Genomic DNA, 23,436 nt, shown 5'->3' on the forward strand with positions numbered 1-23,436 from the left:
CGTGTCTACGTTCTTCGTCATTAGCATACTGTTTGCGTCGGCTTTTCACCAGTCCATGGACAGCAGCACTTCTTGTTAACACGCGGCGCGTTGCCCGTGTTTCACAAAAGTGCTCGCATAGGGATTCTTGATACTCGCACACGCTCAATCACTAGCCTCAAAATGCATTCTGTGTCACCTATCTGCGCACGCGTACGTCATCAAGTCGTCTAATTTCATGCCAGTAGTAAGACCTGGATCACCCCTGTGGCGCCTTCAGCAACCACAAAAATGCCTCACGATTACGCGAACTGCGAAGGTGGGTCATTAAACAGTGGCCCTACGGCAGATGACACTTGTTATTGAACGAATAATATGAGGAGAGGATATCCTTCAGTTTCTAGCCGTTGTCATCCCACCCAAACTTAGAATAAAGATCAAGTTGTCGCGTATCACGCCTTCTAATGTACCAAAACTTACCGCTTACGTGTTGCTGTCAATTACGTCCTGCAACTCAGTCTCTATTGTGGGCTGTCTATTGTGATTCGAAGGTGGCCCTTCAGAATTCACAGTAAGCCCTACCACGCAGGACGTACATGCAATTTGTATCAGAGAATAGAGAAATTCTCCATCAAGCTGCGTGTCAGGGATAATTCATATATCAATGGCTGCCGGATCAGTGTGTCATCTATAGGTAACGACCTTGCTGATCATGCTACCTGGTCAACCAAATAAGGGAATCCGGAATGTTCCAATACCTTTGTCCTGAACGGACCCTGTGACAGGTCATCCCATTTTGCTTACACCAGAACGCCAGGTTACGGGAACAGCCTGAGCGTCTGAAACTATTACCTGCGTATACACTTGACGAATCTTTGAAGCTGGAAATGCCATCGCATCTTTTTCGCAGTGATGCGAGTTTGCTGTGTCACCTCCATCTATGGCTCGGTTTTTGCGCAAACCTACTTATTCTTTATGGAAATGACATGGCACACACCCATGTGTGACTCATGCAGCTGCAAAAATACAATGGAACACACAGTGTATTTGTACTCGTTATAGCACCGACCGCAACGTTCTTCGTACTCTGTTGAGCGAGCAGGGCTGTCGTCTATTCATAGGGAGATATATATTTAGACAATGGCCTCTTCTGTCGCAGACTGACAAAGTAACTTGGTCAACGCTACAATTTCTGAAATGGATTGGCTTCTGTGAGAAAGTGCAGGTGTGTAACGCAGCTTCAGCTGAACGCAGCGCTGTTGCCTCCCTCCGTTGCTGCTTCCCTCTCTTTATCATTTTTTTCGTTCTTTGACGTCTGTAAGGTTTCAACCAGACGCACATGTGGTTGATCGCTATGACTTTCTCTCTTTCCCTCCTCCTCTTTCATAAGCCTCCTTATTTCCACACATTTCGAGGTCGTCAGCGCGACGTGGCCAGACCTGACGTGCAGGCAAGTTTCCTATTTTAATATAATGATTATATATTCACAGTAATTTGAAGTGCCGATTATCTATCGGTATGGTTGACTAACTGTCTTGTTTCTACTTTTTTTTGGAAGTGAAGTTCATTGCTTTAAATGGAGCAAGCGTTACAATGGTGCTGAAGAACATAGATGTGTGTTCCCGCATTTGCTTTTCACCCAGTTTCTGTACCAAAAACTCAGCAGCTGAAGATCCTTCACCACAGGAGGAGAAATGATTGTATGTTTGTATTTTGCCCTTGTGCCGAGTGCATAAGTGCCAAGTAGATTGTACTGTAGCAAAGGGCGCCAAGTGAGTGTTCTTGTGCATGAAATCGACATAAATGAATAAAAAATCAAATATTTTAATTTTTTGTTTAATATAACACAATGGTAGCATACATGAGCAAATTACAAAGTAAATGTAAAGCAATGGGCTTGCATGAGAAAGGTGCATATTTTTACAAATATTAAGTCGTGCTGTTTCTCAAATAAATTTTCTTGAAAAAAAAACCTTGATTAATATTAGTATTCGAAACTCATGATAGACTGTACCCTCATCACAATAGATGCGTAGGCGATTGCCCTTGAAAATAAATAAATAAAAAAACATAAACAAGAACGTTTTAACTACAATGTACGGGAGCTATTTCTCTCGATTACAACTTGGCAATGATGAGACATAGATTCCAGCAAATTGTCGGCGCCTGTTTCGGTTATCATTGGCCATTATTTTGGCCACTGACAATACCTCTGGTCGGTCTTGCTCGCGGATGAACAAAAATATCATATTCTTGTTTTTCTGTGAAGAATGCACGGCCCGACATCTCGGAGCAATCTATAATTTCCCAGATTGTCAAAGAAACAACCTGAGCGGAGGTGTTTCTACGCGTTCTTCTCCTGAACGACCCGACAGACGTACCTTGGTATCCATCCACTGGATGATTGCCGAGCAAGACGTGCGAATACACACTATTAGCTGGGGAAGTTTTTGAGGATATAGACTTTGGACATGACCGCTGTGTGTCTGCGATGACTATTAGATGTCGGCTGGGATCTGCGGGACTTAATGCACGCAGACCATCAAAATACCATTTGAAAGCAATAACCTGGCGGTGACCGGAATATGGGCAATACAGCATTTCAGCTGCGCTCATAAGCACTGAGAAAAAGTCATCTGGTCAGATGAACCCAAGTTGCTTCTCTTTCGGGAGCGATGATATTCGTTACATACGACGTCCTAAAGGAGCCATGTTTGATCCTCGCTACATGGTTCCAGCTGGGAAGAATGCATGAGGAAATGGGATGGTGTGGGGGCTGCTTCTCTGATCAGGGAGTTGGCTAACTTCTCAGTATTGTTGGTGTAATGACTGAGGAAGTGTGGAAGAACGTATCAAGACGCTAAGTATGTAACTCATCCTAAATCATATGTACAATTATGTAGATGCGTTTCGTCGTCTCGCCTAAACACCATTCATTGATTGGGCAAGACGCTGCAGCAGAATTACAACGCACGCGCATAATTATGTATTTGGCAACCGGATTCCACATGTTATGCGCAACCCCCCTAAAGGGATACTAAAGATAAAAAATACCTGAGCCTGTACTAGCAAATTGTCCTTTTACAATAAAAAAGAAAAACACACTCGTACAGTGAGCGGAAGCTTGGTATGCCACAGGAACGGGCAAAGATGAAGGACGGGTGTCGCCGCCACCTTAAGTTCTCTCACCAGTTCGCCATGAGATCGCCAAGACGACGAATATTTCGAAATGAAAGCAACAATCAACCGTAGTAAAGGCGAATGTGGCCATGTCATAAAACAAATAAAAAGTGAAAACTTCTGAAATTGGCATGAGGTGAGAGTAAAAACACGGTCAACAATGAAGCTCAACTTGAACTTGCGAACGACTGCATCCCTAGAAAACTAAACAAACATCGCGTGAAGTTACAAATTTCTACTGTTGGCTTTCCAGAAAAGCAACTTTTTCCTGTAAAAGCGAAACAGACGACGTACTGACACTGACTATACGGGACGTCACATTGACGTATCGGCACTCTGGTTCCGGAGCGATATAAAAGAATCTTGCGCTTGTGTAGTTCAAATCCAGCGCTAATGCAGCTCCACTAAGGTGAAACCTGGGGAAGTGCGAAGCAGTGATGCGCCAGCGCTGTCGCTCGATGCGCGCCTGCAGCTCGGCGTCCATGGCCCAAAGGAAGTTCCGGAGCACGCCAACTGCTTATAAAGCCCTATTCCTTCTCTCTTGCCCCACGGTGCACGCTGATCGGGTGCTGGAGTAGTGCTGGAGTGAGAAGGAATCGTGCGCTTGTGGGGTGGTGGCGCCCTCTCTTGCGCATCGCTGGTACCAGACTGGCGCTTGGGGAACGATTTTCACGAGTTTCTGCGAATTTGTGCGCTTAATGCTTGATTATCCCTATATTCTACATTATTCCGAATCATGGTAGTTTATTTTGAACCGGTTTTTATCAATTCTGCACTTGGTTTGATCCTGTTCTTGCGCGTGACCGCGAGGGCATGAGATAACATTACACGCGCACAGCCCGGGCCCCTAAAGTGCTTCGCACTTGAAAAATGGAACTTTGACCTTCAACTTCCATATTTACCTTGGTAGTTTCAGCCATGTTGAGGTCCAATTACTTGACCATAGACACTTTCGGAAACAAGCAAGCTGAAATCAACAAAGAATTTCGGTGTCATGTAATCATATAAAATCTGAGTGTTAATCATGAAAAGTGGTCGTTAGATATCCAAGACAGCCTTCTGCCGTTGTCAATACAAATTTATCGATTTAGATAATAATAGGCATGAGAAATATGCTAAAGATCCACGAGCGCGTATATTTTTGTGCCTTCAAATAATTTATTGACGTGGTTGCAGACGGCTCTTATAAGAATGACAGCTTGTATATTAGCATTTGTCGCACCCTATCTGAAGCAGCACAATCTGCATATATCGCATTACAGATACAACATCGCTAGTTTTTTTTCATATGTGGAATTTCACCATTGCGCTTCTTAGCATGACGAAATACATTTTTTATCTTGTAGCATAGTGTGGAAGTACTTATTACGTTTTGAAGTAGTATTTTGATAAGCACTCAAAAATATTTGAAAAGAATTTTCGAAAGTGCATCTGCCACTTGTGCTGTATACCTCGCCGGAATCAATAGCGTCTACTCGAGTATTGTTTCATTCACTTGCCATTGATACCTTAACATATTGACGCGAGATGTTGACGTGACAACATTAAGGTGTTTATAACTTTAATGGGCACCGTTTCTTGCTGCTCTCTTCTGCGATACTTAATAGAGGTTCCTCTATTTACGTTTCAACATGTCTTTCAAAGATAAGCCATTGTGGCAATTGTACTGGTTTTTCAGAAGTTCCCGTTATTTACAACAATTTATTTCGACGCTATGGTCGAGCAGCGGACTTTGTGAAGATTGATTCTAAAAAAATTAAATTATGGGGTTTTACGCGCCAAAACCACGATCTGATTATGAGGCACGCCGTAGTGGGGGATGTCGGAAATTGCCCACATGGCTGCCAATTCTATAACGCTGTGGATACTGCTGATACATTTTGAAGGTTTGAGATCTCTACAATCCTTTCTTGGGCCATGATCTTGCTTTATATAAGCCACCTCCTCGCAGATCTGAGGGCAACACACACACACACACGTGCGCACACATAGGACCAAATAATCACTTGAAGCCACTCCAAGTTGCAACCATAGCCCCTTCCGTAGAGATTCCTGCACAGTGCAGCTGACCGCACCCTTTGTTGTTGTTTTACGGCAGGTGCATCCCCTTTGTTGTTACAGAAAGAGTCGCGAAGGATAAAGTGAAAATGGCATGCCTTCGATACACTGTTTACGCTTCGTCTTGCGGCGCGTTTGCTCTTGCCCCTGTTCTTTGATATCAGTTAGGTATATGTCGTTAACCCATTGACAATGACGGTCTTTAATTTGTTGATTCCTCTTTATAAACAAGATTCGACGTGCCGCTGCCGTGGTTTATATGGCACAAAGATTTTCCCGGCACGCTGGAAGAACAATGTATCCTTTACTCATCTTTGTTGCTGCAAGTGCATGCGGTAAGTTAAGAGGCTAATTTTCATGTTGCTTATCAAGAACTGGCTTTAGCTTGTGAACATGTTTTTATTATCTGTGGGTAAAAAACAACACCGTCGAGAGCGGCTCCAGCGAATCTTGTTCACTTGTACTACATGGTTTGACCAATTGTTATTTGGAAGTGAAAGTGGTAAGATTTTTACAACAAGTGATTCAATGGACTAAAATATTGCATTTGTTTAAATGATATTCCCAGCATGCAGTGCCACGCGAAAACAGCCAAAGGCAAAACGTACTTCAAAACTACTGTGAAGAGAGATGCTCACATGATGCTCTCGGTATACACTGATGAACATTCAATGCTTGGTTGCCCCTGAAAAAAAGCTGACATTCCTTTTCAATAGCGCGAACGTGAATTTTCGTATCTGTCGCAGCTACCAACGCGTTTTCTTGCCACAAAATGGCGCCAAAAAAGTAAACTTTATTTGTAACATCCATTCGATCTTACCCTTTAATGGTAAGCGTATTAAACCTGTATAGGAGAAACAAGCCCCCTCCCCGATAGGCGCAAACATTTTTATTGTGTATTTGACTCGCATAGGATTGTTTACAGACCGGGACCATTTGCATACCGTGTTAAAAAGTGCCTCATTATCTTTTAATGCACGAACGAGTGCACGTATGAACACTATTTCTGTTTATGGATCAATTATGTGGCGCGATGAGAAGAGGCTGGTGCATACAAGTAACGCTTTATGGCGAAATTGCTGGCTGGTTCGCGCTCAACTTTCTCAGCTTACAATTTCACATTGCACACAGTTTGATTGTACATTTGGGCTCATTATTTTCCTCCTTCGTTCAAAATAAATTCAAAGTATGTTTCATCTTCGGCGACGCTAGACAAAATTGCTTCTAATTCGCTGCAACTGGAGAGCCTTCATGCAACTGTAAAATGAAGGCGCCTGCTGGCGGCAGCGGGCAACGTAGCGCCACCTATCACTGTTTGGGCGAAACGCTGCGTGAACGTTGTTTCACCCTTAAAGTGAAAGGTGGCGCCTCAGTTTAATTTCTGCTAATTTATGCAACTTTTACATTTGAAATCTAGCGGGACCGCTGACAAGTGGCATTTCTGATTGTTTCTTGATAGAAAAAGAGCCAGAGACAGGCGCACGAAATGAGGAAGGCAGACAAGTTAACCAAAACAGAAAATAAGGTTTGCTCCGCTACAATGGAGGGCGAGGGAGCTGAAAAGCTAAGAATAAAGCGAGATGAACAGAGCAGACACACTCGATGACACCCGTTCACAGCACACGTCCACGTCACAGAATAACGGTTGACGCCAATTTGTGGTAAAGTTGTTTGTGCGGGATTCTTGTCCTTAAGAATGGGAACAATGCTTTTCTCGGCTTCTATGATGGCGGCTTCTGAATTCGGCCTTCCAAAATGATTTGTAAGGAACATGGTCTGTCAGGAATGCGCAAGTTGGCATGGTCACGAACTGTCGTCTCTGTAGCCGGTGTCAAACACAGTCACACAAAACGTGCTCAAGCACCTTCCTCGCTACCAATTTCATCGCGTACTGCGCTGTCTGCTATTAAAAATTTAGGCAAAATAGTTGAAGTAATATGACCAGAAGTGGTATTTATCACCGTACAATGTGAAAGGGTCACTCGTGTGCGTATTTGTAGTGCTAGCTAGCCAGTGATCTACCCTGATAATTTATGCATAGTTGGGATTCCTATTCACTGAACATAAAGTACATCATTCAAAGTACAGATTTTTGCATCGTAGGAAAACTCCTGCTGACCAGGTTTGACTATTTCTTGAACTCTTACGTTTGCTTCGCCCTAAGTGCGCCAACTTAAAGCCGAATTATATTTATGTAATCTGGTATCACGTGTACGCACATTTGAACCGACAGGCGATGTTTCAGCTTATTTTGACAACAGAATCCGCATGTTTTCGCTATTCTTTTTAACAGAAATAAATAGGCTTAACGAAACCGAATGATCCTTATGAATACGCGTTGAAAATTATCAAAAACGTAGCTGACAAACAAAAACATCAGCTTTGTTTGTATAACACAAGTAAAACAATCATATAATATTTTTATTTAGTCAGAATCGACAGAAGTGTTCGTGCAGTAGGGCGTCATGACATGCGGAAAAAAAGTAAAAAGTGAGGAACAACAAGAAAAGTTTACGGAGCGAAATAATTTTGAAAAACCTGAAAGCGTTCATGCAACTTTTAGAGCAGAAAAAGATGGCAGACCGCAATTATTTAGACATGCAGTGGAATCCATGATTCTTTGTTTTTCGATAAGTGTTAGTTTTAACAGTCCCAAAATGTAGTACGCAACGTCACCCAGTCGGAAAACAACTTTCAGATTTAGCATGACTAACGTCTATCCCACTAGCGAGCGTGGCGTTTGCCTGTTTCGCACCCTTCTTGCAACGATGCCGTGCACCACCCGTTGGCAGTGCCCCTTTCAGCTTGGACAACCAGAAAACCTTGGTCGACCCCCTCGCTTCCACAAGGACTCCATGTAGAATGCCTAAATGAACACCCAGTTATGCCGATTCTGTGCGTATAGTCTTTCTTTAACCTGTCGCACTTCTTTTGCATATATGTTTAAATCGTATTATGCCCTAGGAAGCGAGGGGGGGGGGGGAACGTGGCGAGCTTCTGTGGCAGTGCTACAACCAGCCACAGCAGCGCAAATGAAGTTTAAAAAGGCTTAGGATTGGGGCCCCAAAGAAATAGCATCGAAGCCACTGCGCATGCGCGAGACCCAAACTGCGCTTTGTTATGCCTCGGGCACGCTATTTCACTGATTTAGCGGGAGCCCCAAAAGCTGGCCCAAAAGCTTTACGTCAAGAAACATGGCGGCACCCATCGCAACGACAGCTCTAACCGAGCACCAAACTGGGCTCGATTCGTGGTGACGCGGGAAGTTCGTTAGCTAGGAGAAGTGACTGCGGTTATCGCTTTCTCTCAACTAACGCGTGTAATTAAGATTGATTCATTAGACGCCGCTGATTCCGAATTCAATTGTCAATTTCATGGCTCGTAGGCCTAACATGGATAAGCTTGGCTGGTGAAGACACGTAAAGCTGGTTACTCAAAATTAAGCGCACCAAATCGCTTGCTGCTAATGGGTAACCTCTAAATTGTATTTAAACGCAAAAACACGAAAGTCAAAAGTACTCTTACCATAAAATGATATAGTTCATTTTGATATTTACAATAATAGTTTTCTTTGACACCATAGTGGCGCTGCAAGCGCGATGCTTTTCGCAAACGCAAAGCCCTATTCTAAAGCTCTTCACTCCTACATGCCCCAACGCTTACACCCGCAAAGCTCTTTGGGGCCTCAAACTTTTGGGGCCGCTATTCTAAAACTTACTCATACCTACCACTCCCGAAACCATCCCTACTATTGCTTTCCGATTTCAATAAAATGTTGCTGTGGCGGCTCCCTCTTCGGCCTTAATATACTCAAAATAAAACAAAATACGACGCACAAGCAATACCAATGGGCAAGCAACTAGTCGTCTATACAAAACAATGTTAAAACGCCTCAGTAGAAAAAGAGCATAAAGGAAGTCCAGGGCATCACAACATAACGCTAACTGAAACCCACAATGTGGCTGTGGAACCCACAAGGAAAAAAGCTGTCTTTCTGCTCAATTTCCAGGTATACGATATGCATAGGGTTCTTTATCAAACCAGTATGCTTTTGTGGTACAGTTTGATGTATACTTCGCATAATATCAAGCATATATTTGTGAAAGTGTGCACAAAGTATCAACTCGGATGGTCGTAAATGACCGTCTTCTTTCATCATTTTAGCCTAAAGTCAAGGCTGTGGAAACGAATCTCAAGATAGTCAATAATTTTTCTTCTTGGTAACTCTATATCGCAACGATATACTCAATATCCAAATATTGCGCACATATTCCAGAGAATCACGATTTTCACCAATATACGTCAAATTTCTTTTTCTTTCATACTAATAAACATCTTTTGTCTTGAAGAGACCAGCTAGTATTGCTTGTTCATCTTTCAAGCAGCATTATGCCTAAATCATGATGCGTATTTATCTTCAGAGTTCCTTTTTGTGTGTGTCTGTATGCGTGTATGTGTGTGTATGTTTTTCTTCTCGCTATATCTACATGGCGTTGCATGTAGGGAATCGTACAGTATTTTCGTCCCCAGCACCACTTCTACCAAGACAATTACAACTATCACCTCAATGTCGAATTTCGTCAAACCACGGACAACAATCACAAGAACAGCAGCCCGTGTCGCATGTGATGGTAGTACTTCTACGCATACATGAACTTGTAATATTTAGCAGGCGTAACTTTCCAAACTCCAGCAAGTTTTTCATCATGAAAATGAAAGAAACTCTGAGAAATTGCCACATAAAATTGCAACAAAAATCATAATCAAAAAGTTCATTCTGCAAGAGGCGCACCGCAAAATGTTCTGTGCATTGAACTCTGTGCATTGAGTGGTTCTTGGCCAATGACATACAAATAAGCGATATTAAAGGAATAGGGCGAGAACAAACGAGCATCAAGACGAAGCGTAAACATTGTCTCATAAACATGCCAACCGCACCAGTGCTTTCAATTTTTTCAAAATTCGGTAGTGGCATATAATTAAACAAGGTTAGAAACCCATCTATACACTCCTGGCACGTAAAGGTGACAAAGTTAACACAAATGACGGTAGGAAACAGGTATCAGATATTTTAGTTTCATGTTAAAGCTTGACTCTAAATGACGGACCTCGCGTCACTGACATTATGCTGACGTCAAGACACTGAAAAAAAAAAAAAAACATCGCTCACGTTGTTCAGCCGTAAGGCTAGGCAGGATGACAATGCTCTTATAAATACCAAATGCGCTTGCGCGCGGTAGCCGCAGGGGTTGTAAGAAGGGAGCGAACTAATGTTTAATGTACTTATGAAGCACCCACCTTTTGAAAACAAAACTTGTGTAAAGAGATTATTTGAGTGAATAATTTAGTGCACTCTGACCATTTACAAACAATCTGTTGGGCTTTAAATGTCAGGCCAGCACTCCTTTTAAATTTGTTTAAACACATTTAGGCTAGAAGTGAAGATGATTGTATTGTGGCCCAATCATGTTCCCTAGTTATGAACTGCTCACTGGATTTATTCAGTGCATGGATCATGGTAGTGCAGCAAGGGCTGTAACCAGATTGGTGATCTCATTTTTTTTTCGCGGTTGACATGCTGGCCTATTAAAACGGCTTGGAGGTATGAACTTGTGAAAATAGTTTGAAGATTGGTACGTGCTGTCACATGCGTATGTGTAACACTCAAACGTATTTCCGTTGTGATATCATTGCATTTGTATGTAGTATTGCTCCTCTGCAAATGCTTTCTCGATGCTTCGTCAAGGTTCTCGATATCGAAACGTTACGGAATATTTTAGGACGAGTGGCCTTAAAGCATGGCCGCAAATGTTACCACTCAGGTGCTATCTTAAAATACAGCAGTGGTCTTGGCGGCTAGTCATCTGCAGACAACTGAGCAAACCCAGAACCTCGTTTCGATGTAACCACGTTCGGATCCGTAGTGAAAAACACAAATGCAAGGCGAACAAAATCGTCGGCTGCTAGTTGCTCAGAACAGCTAAAGGCATACCTGGAATATTTTGTGCGGTAAAAAGCAATATAATCAGTCCCACTATGAACAAACCTGCAGAAAAATTTTACTCCTTACTGTGTAACAGTTGATCACTGTTTATTTAATGGGACAAAAAATTGAAAATATATTCACCTCTATTTATAGATTAACATTTGACAATACCAAAAAACTTGCCACATTAATTCTATACTACATTAATTCCCACCACAGCTCGCGAAGACATCATAGGTTTTGACTGCGTATGTTACCAGCTATTTATTTGTTTATCGGTAAACATGAACTACATGTACATTGTGTTCCAAATGTGCAAAACATTCAACATAGGCAAGTTTCGGGAGTTTTTACCGATCCAACGCGGCCGAAATGCGAAACACATACTTTGAAATTTGTGACGTCACACAAACGTACAGACGCTGAGGATTCAGTGCGACATAAAAAAATGATACTTTAATTTTACTTTCATTTTATCTGCTCATAATAAGATATTATCTCTTAATTATTGATAATAGAGTTTACTAAACATACTTCATTCAGTATAAAGTGACTCAGACTGATAAATGTATTAGGTTAGAGTCCAGAAAGTACAATATTTCAACCTTTCTGCTGGTGCCTATTTGCCCGGCGCAAATGTTTTCGCATTGTGTGCACAATTAGCACCGTTTTGCACGCAAAAAGACTTGTTATACTGCCCTTGCCAAGCTTCTAATGAGTCAAGTGCATTTTGTTGGAAAGAGAGAAGTTGAGAATGTGCCCTAGTAAGTGCACCTATAAGCTTTCAGTACAATTGTGTTGAGCCAATAATGAGATTCATCATATCGAAAATCTGAAGCATTGCTCTGCTTAACTTTAATAGTGCTCTCTCTTTGTGAAAAGCAATGATGACTAAACAATACTGCAGTGGTATACGGGGCCTTAGCGCAAGCAATACTTTACGCGAAAAGCTTGTTCACGTGACTTATATGTAACACGGCACGCACGTTTGCATGAATTCTTAGAAGCTTTTCACCATCTCCCTGCACAATTTTAGGGCCTTGCATCTAACACCACGTGTCTATTTGCCGCCAGGTATGTAATTTCTACTGCACCGTTAGCGCATATTTGCACACTGCTCGCCACAGTGACTGTGATCGCATTCGCTACTTCATTTTAGAGCCATAATTGACATTGGCGAAATAAATGCAGCAGTTCATGTGAAAGCACACTATGTGAAGTCGATGCAGGATGCTATAATGGCGAAGACCGTATTTGTCGAAGTAAGAATGGAGGTGAGAGGTGTACGCACACAGTGAAACTAAATATTTTCATTTCGAAGTCCATGAAACAAGAAATGGACCTGCCAGGTTTGTCGCTGTCACGTTGAATTTCTTTGCTGTTTTTTGTAAGCAGGCTTACCTGCCAGGTGGCTGCATCTGGAATGTCTGGCGCACACTAAAGAACGAAATTTGATTTGCCATCCTTTATTGGAACGATGATATGAATAGTGTTCCTAATAGTTGTGGCTTCATTAATATTATTACTGAAATCTGCATGGCATGTAAGTATCGCTACATTTGCCAATAGTCAGCTATTGGTATTTCAGGTGGCTTTTATTGAACTGGCACATGTGCTCTTATAAGAACTTAATTATATATGCAGCAAGTGAACTAGCACAATTTTTCGGTATTGCTGACGCAGTTTCGCATAAGTGGGCATCTGTCCTTTCAATAAATCATGCTACAAAAGGCAAGCTGAACTATCCTGAAACGTTATAAAAATTCTTACTACTGACCAACCTGAAATTGTGGAATGCAGCATATGCAAAGTAACTGAAAAAAGGTGAAAATGCAGAATCTTTAGAAATGGCCTTGAAAAAGGATCGTTTTCAACATATTCTTGAACTCGACGATCTACAATAGAGCGGATTCACACTATAGTCAAACCGGTAACCAACAAGAACCACCCGGTTGACTAGAGGCTTCTGAACTTGTGAGATAAGTCCTTTATTCTGGAAAAAATGCAATAGGTTAGAAAAATGCGACTATTTCAAATGGGGATGACTTTTCTTGGGAGGTTTGGGACGTCGGACGAAAACTGTGGGTAAATTCCAAGACAAACCGGGATAATCACGAAAAAGTTACTTTATCCTCAGATAAGATATACACTGACAAGGTACCTTGGCTTACGTTTGGGAACAAAAAAATGGTAAAGTATCTATTGAAAAAAATTGGGCTCCAAGCTACGCTTTGAAGTGCTTGGCCAGCGAAGCTGTGGTATCACCCGCTGCGCTAGATCAATGTGGCTTAATCTTGAACTGGGTCTGGCCAAGCCTGAGCACGACACCGCTGCGCATATTGATGTTGCTGTTCCTTTCATAGCTCATCTTATTCGCGCTGCTCTTCAGGCATTCTAACTGTGCTTGGCTTGTTTTGGGCAGTAACCACTTCGTCCTGCCTAGCCTGAGCACGACGCCGTTGTGCATATTGACGTTGCTGATTCTGTCACCACTCATCGTGCTCACGCTGCTCTTCGGAAGTTCTAACTATACGCGGATTTTCCACAACGCTGTCACATACAAATTAAATCAGTTGCTAGGCGGGCTCTTCATTTTCATATGAAAGTGTAGTTACGTCACTCACTGGTTCAGTATGCTACAGCTGCCGCTTCCTGGCAAGTGCAGCTTATGGAACCGTAATCTGTAGCGGGAAACGCTTGCTGCGGACGCTATGCGCGGAGGCGAGCTTTCTGGTTCTTTATTTTCTTTCCCACGCACGGCCGGCGCCACCGCTGCCACGGATGGGTGGAGGCGAGCGCCATCTGGTGATGCTGTAAGGAACACAGCGGCGCACGCGGCGCATGGCTCCCGCTATGATTGGTTGAGTTTTTGGCCTGCGGAGACGAAGAAATCCGAGATCTTAGCCATCTTAACATCGAAGCCGGAGGACCAGACCGCCCTATGACAAGAAGTCAAGCGCATGCGCCGACCTAGGCAGGGAAGCCTGCAATGTCCAAATCACTGATTCAGATTTTTCTTTCACAGGTAAAGCCAATCCTGTTGCTCATAGCTATGTGGGTTCACCCCAAAGAAAACAGTTGTGTATCGCCATCATCAATACCGACACTGTGGTTGATCAGACAGACTCACACGAAATTCGAAAAGACAAAGAAATAATGAAGTCATATACAGATTTAATATTTCAGTAAGGACCTTTCCTGATTCTCTTATCAACTCACTACAGCTGCACCAACATTCTATGATTATGTACTCGAGAGGAGGCTACAATAGATATGGCATCGGGAATGGCAAGATTCAATCCAGCACCGTGAAATCGTTCTTATAAAGCATGTTTTTATAACGATGAAAAACGACAGCGTAAAAATGAAAACGGTTATATTGACTCATCCTCACCACATTATGAGCAGAAGGAAGAGGGCACGACACCGAATTGATCCAGATAATGGTCTATTTTATGTATTCGACAACGAAATTTGGTAAACAGGACTTCAGCTTTTCTAGCAAGGCAGAAATTTATACGCCAAGAGAATAAGAGGTGTCGCTAACCAATTAAATGCGTTATTGATAGGTTGCGAGAGTCTTGCATGGCAGAGCATATCCTAAACCTAGCAACAGGTATGAAAGCTAAAAAAGTAGGATCGAGAGAATGAGAACACTAAGGGCCGCTCCGCCAAACTGTCTGCTAATTCATCCCTAATTCTTTCTGACAAGGTACCCATACCATTCAAATTAGTGCTAAGTGAGGTGGTACTTGGCAAATAAATGTACTTGAAATTTTGAGCGACTATTTGCAATGAGAGATGAACAAAAAGAAAAAAAAAAAGAAATCGTTACTATAACAACTTTCGAGATTGATGAGTTCACTTTTCGTAGGGTCAATATAACCACCCAAAAACTCTGCTAAAAATACTGGTATGTAGTCAATAAGTCTTAACGAGAACAGCCAGTCAAAGCGGAAGAGTAAGTGCCAATTCCAGATTTTGTTTTTGTTTGCGATGCATCTCTCGCTATGATGAATTTTTATGTAGCCCCAAAAAGTCATTTTGTAATAGACCATTTAGTGTTTCGGTTTATTCGTGTAGATAACATCCAACATAATCTGGTTATTTTCTCTCTCCCTGAGAATAGGTGGAAACTCACATATTCGTACATCTAATGGACCAGAAAGTGTCTGTACGAAGACAACCTCAGGAGGGTAGAACCAAACCAAGGCCAAGAACATTGAAAAAAAAGAAGAGGCAGATATAATTAAATGATTTATAACTTTACATGGGAATCATACATCGTTAAGAGTGTTTTGTACGTTAATAACCTAAATTGGCACAAAATAGAGGGCAAGCGTGCTTCTAGGTATAGTGCATTGTTGGCAAAGAACTTTGGTAAAACAAGACATAGGCGGAGAGCTTTTCATTCCAGGTTTCTAATTTATATGGCGACTGACCCTTGATTATAGAACAGATCCCAATTCCAGATTTGGCCTACGCACATTTCCCAAGTCATCAGAAGAGCGCCTCTCCCCATTCCCCATCGATTTTTGCAACGCCCTCTTAGCATACCAACCGCTCGCACTCCTTTTTTTATTTTACCGCGTGGTCACTTTTAAGTTTTCGGGAATCGTTAAAAAAAGTCACAGACCTGCGCGACACACGTCGCACAGTCACAGCGTAAGGTGAAGGAGCGCCTCTATAGGAGCTCTATTTCGAGAGCACGCACTAAAGGGATCATACCTTGCGAGTGGGTGCATAACTTGTACCGAAGGGTAAACACAGGTATCGAGACTACACGGCGCGCATGTCACATCCCTTGAGCCTTGGTACGATACGATGCTGTTGATGATGATGATAATTTATTTTCGTCCCCTTCGAAACACGGCGGGGACAAATAGTCACCTAGCCTGCCTGAGTTCACCAGGGGTGCTATAACGTAAAATGATTCCAAACTGTTTTGATTCCAAACTCCTGACGTCGAATTTACGTAACCACCGACGCAAGCATAGGGCGGTGACCCGCAGCGTTGTCTGAACAACCCAATCAAACACCCTCCTGGTTTATAGGAGGTCACCTTTGCTCGCTTTCAAAAACAATAACATTGTCTACACTCAGCGGTTTTTCTTATCTAATTGGCTGACAAGAGGCGAAGAGCACGCTCTAGTGGAGAGGGTTTCGATGGGGCCGAACTAGCACAGTGAAGATAGATAACCGCATGAAGAGGGTGGTGCCGGCTTCTCCGATTGGTCCGCTTCGCCTTACTTAGCTTGCGGTGGCTAGTCGAAAATCGCGGCGGCATGCAAACGGAAGGATAAGAATGCCGCTAAAATGGTCCTCAGCAAGGAACAGTTGGCCAAGCGATGTCGTATGCATGCCGTAAGGGCTCGATAACGTTTTACTGCCACGCAAAAAGGTGTATCATGCGCAAATAAATAGATGCTCACCGGCAGGTGCGAGTATCGAGGGCCTGAGCGATCGGCGGGCAGCCATCCTCTATTCCTTTCGGAACGGGGCAGTCTCTGGCTATTCAGAAAAAAGTTCAGTTTTGTTCGGCATATTAATGCATTTTTCGCGTACACGTCACTTTGACGTGGTGAGTTTTCATGGTTTTATGACGTCGCGTGACAGACAGGCGAAGTGGGCGTAGCCAGAAAACATTGGACCAATAGCAGAGGGCTAATGGTGAACAGGCGTCGAATCAGGAATGATTATCTTTCTTTTGTGCGGTTTAATCATGCATAATTAGTGTGTACACGTTATATCAGATGGGGAGCTATCGCGGTTTTCGTGACGTCGCGTGACAGACAAGCGAAGTTGGGAGTGGCCCGAAAATGCTTTGACCAATCGTGGTGGCTGATTGCAGAAATTGGAATCAAAACAGTTTGGAATCTTTTACGCAACTGCTACATGCAACTGCTACACGTCGGGACATTTGGTGGAATAGAACGCAACTGCAATGCCAAATTTGGACGCATCGACGCTACGCGCCACGCATGTCAGGTTGTGACAAGTGGCACGACATTATGCTGATAATGATGATGGTTTATTGGCATCCCCCTTGAAAGAGTGTGGTGACGAACAGTCACCTAGTTAGCTTGATTTATTCAGGGATGCTAAACATATGTTTCATTCCAGCATTGTTCTATTAATCTCGTTATTCTTTTTTTTTGCTTTCTTAAAACCTTCTGTATCTACCCTGTACTACTAGCTATGGATGGATGGATGGATGGATGAATGGATGGATGGATACTATGGGCGTCCCCTTTGAAACGAGGTGGTGGATTGCGCCACCCAGCTCTTAAACCAAGCTCATGAACGGCTACATGGCGTGCCACCTGGTGTAATAATACACATCTGCAGTACGAAGTGTGCACACTTCGACGCTGCGCCACACGCATTTGACATCGCGTGAAACCTGGCACGATACAATGCTAATGATAATGATGATTATTATTTATTGGCTTCGCCTTAGAAAATGCGTGGCCACAAACAGTTACCTAGAGTGCTTGTTTTAGTCAGGTATGCCATACATGTTTTTCATTCTAGGATTTTTCATACATCTCCTTAATCTTTTTCTTCCCGAAGACTTTTCTGTCTACCTTGTACCGATAGCTGTGTAACTGCTACATGGCGTGCCACCTGGTGTAATATTATGCAGCTTCAATGAAAAGTGCGCTCGTATCGATGCTACGCGGCACTCAAGTCGCATCGCATGTCTCCTCGTCCGCTATAGTACACGTGTATACGACATACCTCCGCTACAACCTCGATCGCAAGAGCTGGCGTGGCTCAGTGGTAGAGGAGCCGAGTCCCGCGTAGCGGGCCCGGGTTCGATTCCTGCGTGAACTGAGAATTCTTTTCTCATTGGCGGCGACAGCTGCGACGGACACCGGCGGCAGCGGACAAGGGTGACGGCGGCGGACGTCATCGCCAACCGAAACGGATAGAATGAGCCCATAACAGCTTACGCTGTAATATCGCCTATGGCAGGTCCTTTAGCTGGACTATTCAAAGAGGTGGCACGAGAAACCGAAACACTTATTCTACTAATTGACAAAGATTCACTATAAAACTTCGTAATTACTTTACGGCAGATATTGTATGCACAAGAAGTGAATGTCCACGAGGTCACCTGTTGCGGGATATTATTTACCGAAGCTTTTGACGAAATACGTGGGTGCTCTAGTTACTTTTCTGCTTCAAAGCCCAAAAGAGTATTTTGTTAAAGAAGCAAGTGGAACAGCAGTGCATTTTTATGGCGAGTTTGATGGCGCAGATCTCCAAACTAGTGTCATTCTGGAAATTTATTCCAAGTGGGTACGCCTTTCAATCTCACAGGCTACAATGAGTGAATTGCAATAGGTGCTTTATAGTAATAACTTCAGACTTTAATTAGTGATCTTAAAGAAATGTTGAATGCTTGTTTCAGTTTGTCGTGCAGGTAATGTCCGCCTCTCTCAACAATCCAGCTCACGGACTAGAATTAAGTTATCTGCAAAAGCAGCTTTGTAAAATTACGCAACACTAAAAAAAAGTTGCAGTTTCACCCGAAAGGCGAATCATTGATTTCGACAGCAAATTAGTGGACAGCTATTCGAATTAGGGAAAGTAGCAAGTAGTAGAAACTTGCAAATATAGGCATACTTAAGCTAAAAAGCATAGTGTCACGCGCGCACAAGCAAACATGAACGCATGTCACTCGATGATCGCGGAAACTTGCTGTCAAAACGCTGGAGTGAGTGAGCGCGGCAGCCGCAGTGAGTTAATTGACCTGCGTGCCACCGTTCCCATCAACGCGAACAAAGCAACGCAAGGCCGACTCTGCCCCCCCCCCCCTCCACCCCACACACACTTCCAACCCTCCACCTGGAGCCTTGCGGAGCCTCGCGTCCCGGGCGCGCGAGCGCGGCCGTTCGGGCCGCCCGGAGTTTTGCTACTTGCTATCGAAATAGATAGTTCGCCCTTCTGGCGATGCTGCGACCCTTTAATGCGAGAGCAATTATATGGACACTGCAACCGGATTTCTGCCGTCGCCGTCGCCGTGAGGTTCCCTATAGATAAAATCTTCACCGCGCGCCGTATGCCCGAGCGGAAGCGTGCGGGGACGCGCGCTATCACCGAGAGCGAACGCACTCAATCACCCACGCGCAAGCAGGGAAGCGGGAAGCCAGCGCCGGAGGGAGCGCAGGGGGGGGGGGGGGCACTTCTACTCTGCCAATAACCGCACTCGTCGCTCGTCCGCACCGTCTCTTATCTCCACACGGCTCTGACCTTTATGCGCCGTGCATTCGCCGCTCAGTTTCCGTTGAAGCGACAGACCGCGCCCGTACCTTCGCCGCTGCGACGTATGCGCTTGCTGCCAGAGTTTTGACAGTCGTTGTCTGCAGTCATTCAGTGTGATCTATTCATGTTTGTTTGTGCGCTCCCACACCACGCTTGTTCATCGAGTTAGTAATAGTCGGGCCACATTTTCCAACGCACGCTACACATGCACTGCTGCCCGGATCGGCAGTGCAGCACTACAGGTGTGTCCCTTCGCACGCGCTGCCCACGGGAAGCGCTTCTCATCAACACCACCGTTTCACACGCGCCTTCTCGTGGTCATCGAGTCTCTCTTTATGTTGGTCTACTTACGCCGCAGCACACCTGCTTACTTAATCAGCTCATGTTTACTACAATTCATATTGCTACCAAAGCCGCTCACCTTACTTCGTATGACATTGCTGTGTTGCTATCGCATTCATTGCTTCGCCGTTAGGGCGAAACTGTGACATTTTATTTAATTATTTCCACACAAGGAACAAGTCACACCTCGGGGAGAATATCGGAGTAGTGCTTGTTTGTGCTTTCCATAAATATTGTATTTGACGCCTCGCAAATTATTTGGGCTAGTTACATTGGGCTCAAGAAGACAGATCTGAAACCATGTTTCTGTAAACCAAGTTGTTTACCTATAAATTAGATATCGTGCAGGTTACCCGGCGTTTTGCATCAACTCGTGACTTAGATGGCTTTTTGAGAAGCTTTTCTTTTTTGAAAAGTACGCAACCTCCTTTCTATGACATAGTAGAGCATGTTGCGGATTGACACGCTTCTGTACTTTCAAAGTGCCCAAGTCGGAGTGTGAATTAATTTAGTTCTCTCAAGACTGGCAATGCAGTACCGACTGCTGGGGAAGCGGCTTCCATCCCTGGTGGATTTCCTTACAATTAAATCAGCGAGACCTCTAAAACAGACGCACGGTCTTCGCACGGTGGGCATGTCTACAGGCAAGCCTTTTCAGTCCTACCTCAAGACAAATCAATTCGAAAGAGAATTAGGTCAGCGCCCAATGCAGGGACCATTATATTTGAAGTCAATGAGGACACACTCCTACCTCATATGCATGTCCACAGCCATTCTGAATTCTGAAAGTAGGCATAACTGTTTATAAACAAATGAAAGACGGTACAAAGATTTTTTTAGAAATGAGAAACCGTATACGGCCGTGGCTCGTCGGTACGCACGCCGACTCTACCACGAAGGGCGGAGTCAGCATTGCATATCATTAAATGTGTGCACCGCACTACGATAGGTCTGCGCTACCTTAAAGGCTACGAATGGCAAACACAAATCTCTGAACACCACGGCCAATGTTCTAGTCATCACTGATCACACAGTCGAATCTCTCTGGCGGAAGAGGCAGCAAATTTGCTATTGCCGCAAGCACAGTACCTGCCAGAAATATCAACCTACGAACCGGTAGCAACCCCACATGACAACGCCATCAGTTCATACTTCAATAAATACGAATTGGAACTCGCACTCGCTACCATCAACGCTCACAGCCTGCCACTTGATGATGGCGTCACATGGACGGCAATATGTAAGCTCAGGGAAAATGGAAAGTTGGAACTGCAAAGACTTTAATAAGGCATGAATGACGGGGGACGTGCCAGCCGAGTGGAAGCACTCAGTAGTTATTCCTATTCCCTAAGCCCGGCAAGCATACCCACTTCAGTAGCGAACACACGACCGATTTCGCGACGATATGCAAACTAGCTGAACGTGTGGCGCTAACACGGATCTCCTATGACCCGAAAATGCAGCATTTCTATCATCTAGCACAGACGGTATCCAGCACAGCGTATCAACCTGGGTACGCACGACAGCTAAGGACTCATGAAAGAAGGCATCCTGCAGCGAAGAAAAGGCAAGCGTTGCCCAAGGATGCTTGTTCTTAGAACTAGAGGGCATAGTAAAGTTTGCATGGTAGTATTTAAGCAAACATTTTAGGGGATGCTCTACGACTTTTACCACACTCGTTTAAATGTTTTCACATGCACACTGACCTATAGAGGCCTCATACAAATGATATTTATGACTAAAGTGGCAAAGGTTTAGGTGGCCTCTATATGTCATATTAGTAGACACTGCAGGAACACCGCCGTCTATCCTGCCGTACTGCTTGAATATATCGTGCTCGTATGCCACCAGAGCTTATTGTTTCTGGCTGACGTATGAAGTCACCTTTATAAACCTGGTTTTCTAATGCCTGGAGGAGAGCAAATTGGACAGTGTTTAGCACTTAGCTGCGCGAATAATGTGGATTTCTTTGTTGGCTTTAGCTGCAAGTACATGTGGTAAGTGGTGACAGTTTTTCGATCGCCCGTAACATATGATTGCAGTTTAAAATTTAAAGCCTCGAATTAAATGTATCCTAAGGTATCGTCAGTAATTGGGAAAAAGTTATTTGGAGTGAAATAATAAGGTCGATTGGATTGTTGTTGCGGATGAAACTATGAACCTATAGACTATAACACAGTTTAGCAACGAACAATAAGAGGACCATCACAAACAATCAAAAAAGAATTAGGGCATAGTATACGATGAAAATTACTACTAAAATGTATTTTTAAAGCTCTGAGTACACTGATCACAGATGGATGGATGGATGGATGTAAAACTTTAATGAACGTCCTGAGGTACGCGACTCAGCGCGCAGCGGGCCGCAACCACGTTGGGACAGTCAGGCCATGCCCGACCGCCGCATCGTGGGCCCTCTGGACAGCCCATAGTTGCGCCCCGGCATGGGGGCTCTTGATAGCGGAGAGCCACTTGTCCTAATTTATTTCTTCCTTGCCTCGTAACGAGGGGCAACGCCAGAGCATATGGTCTAAGCTAGCGAAGTCATTGCAGTGCCTGCAAGAACTACTCACAGATAAAATAATTATTTGTTGGTAACATAAATGCTAATGGGTTGTAATTATTGTGGTAATGTTTTATTTAAAGAGACTTTGCCGCGAAGACCCTGTAGTACGTGGTGCCCAAAATGGAGCTCCTATGGAGCCGGTCCTCCAGCGTACGCTGTGACTGTGCCGCGTGTGCCGCGCAGGCCTGTGACTTTTTTGCTCAGTGGGCTGCATACGTGAAGCGCTCCCACACAATCGTGACGCTTTGGGTGGCTCAAACAATCCCCCCCCCCCCCAAAAAAAAAATAAACAAAAAAATGAACGAAAAAACATGTCAGTTGTGATGCTGTAAATGTGGTCACTCTAAAGGTCCGCAATCAGTTCGGTCCTGTCACTGCCATGCATCTCTAGGAAGAATATTTTGTATTATTTCTTCATGTCTTGTACTGACACGAATTTTTACTTGCTTGCGTGTTTTTGTTGACTGAAAGAAGTGCTTGCGGTGTCCATATCAAAAGTATTTATCCATTTTATGGAGTACAGAATTTCCGCCACTACATCGTAAAGTATAACAATTCATATATCATTATGTAATTGATGTCATTGGTTATTTATTTGATAATGTGAGTTAATAATGTAAATCAATTTAGATAATGTATAGATGGATACTTGACAACTTTAAAGAGATGCCTGGCCATTTTTTATAGGGGGCCTTGCGTAAGTATTTTATGTGTGGCACGCTAACTTATGCTTTCAGATGCACTACTAAAACCTCCACGTGTAGGCTTCGCCGCGCTATGTATACCCAGCTGCAAACCATGGAAAACTTTCTGGCTCGGCTGTGCAGTCGAAAGTACAAGACAACTTCTGTAAACTAAGGGACAATCACAGCAGCCGAATGCGATTGGGTCACCAGAAATATGTGTTTATACAGAGAGAATTTTAAATCATTACTTATTTTTTTAATCAAAGAGATATATAACTAGCCTCTTTACTATCACTTTCTTTAAGCTCTACTACATGCTGACGTATTTTTTTGTAGACAGCGACTGACAAATCGCATTGCTTTAATTA

At 43.6% G+C, this 23,436-nt stretch overlaps 1 protein-coding gene across 1 annotated transcript in view; it reads left to right on the forward strand.

Annotated features, from left to right (window-relative positions):
• The first annotated feature begins 1,318 nt into the window (after window positions 1-1,318).
• Window positions 1,319-23,436, forward strand: part of LOC119459522 (boophilin-G2-like) — a 34,674-nt gene continuing 12,556 nt past the window's right edge. The window contains exons 1-2 of the mRNA XM_037721252.2: window positions 1,319-1,429; window positions 5,450-5,552. Of these exons, the coding sequence (XP_037577180.2) occupies window positions 1,319-1,429; window positions 5,450-5,552 (214 nt within the window). The remainder of the gene's footprint in view (window positions 1,430-5,449; window positions 5,553-23,436) is intronic.

The sequence above is a fragment of the Dermacentor silvarum genome, chromosome 7 (genome assembly GCF_013339745.2).
Source record: "Dermacentor silvarum isolate Dsil-2018 chromosome 7, BIME_Dsil_1.4, whole genome shotgun sequence".
NCBI lineage: Eukaryota > Metazoa > Arthropoda > Arachnida > Ixodida > Ixodidae > Dermacentor > Dermacentor silvarum.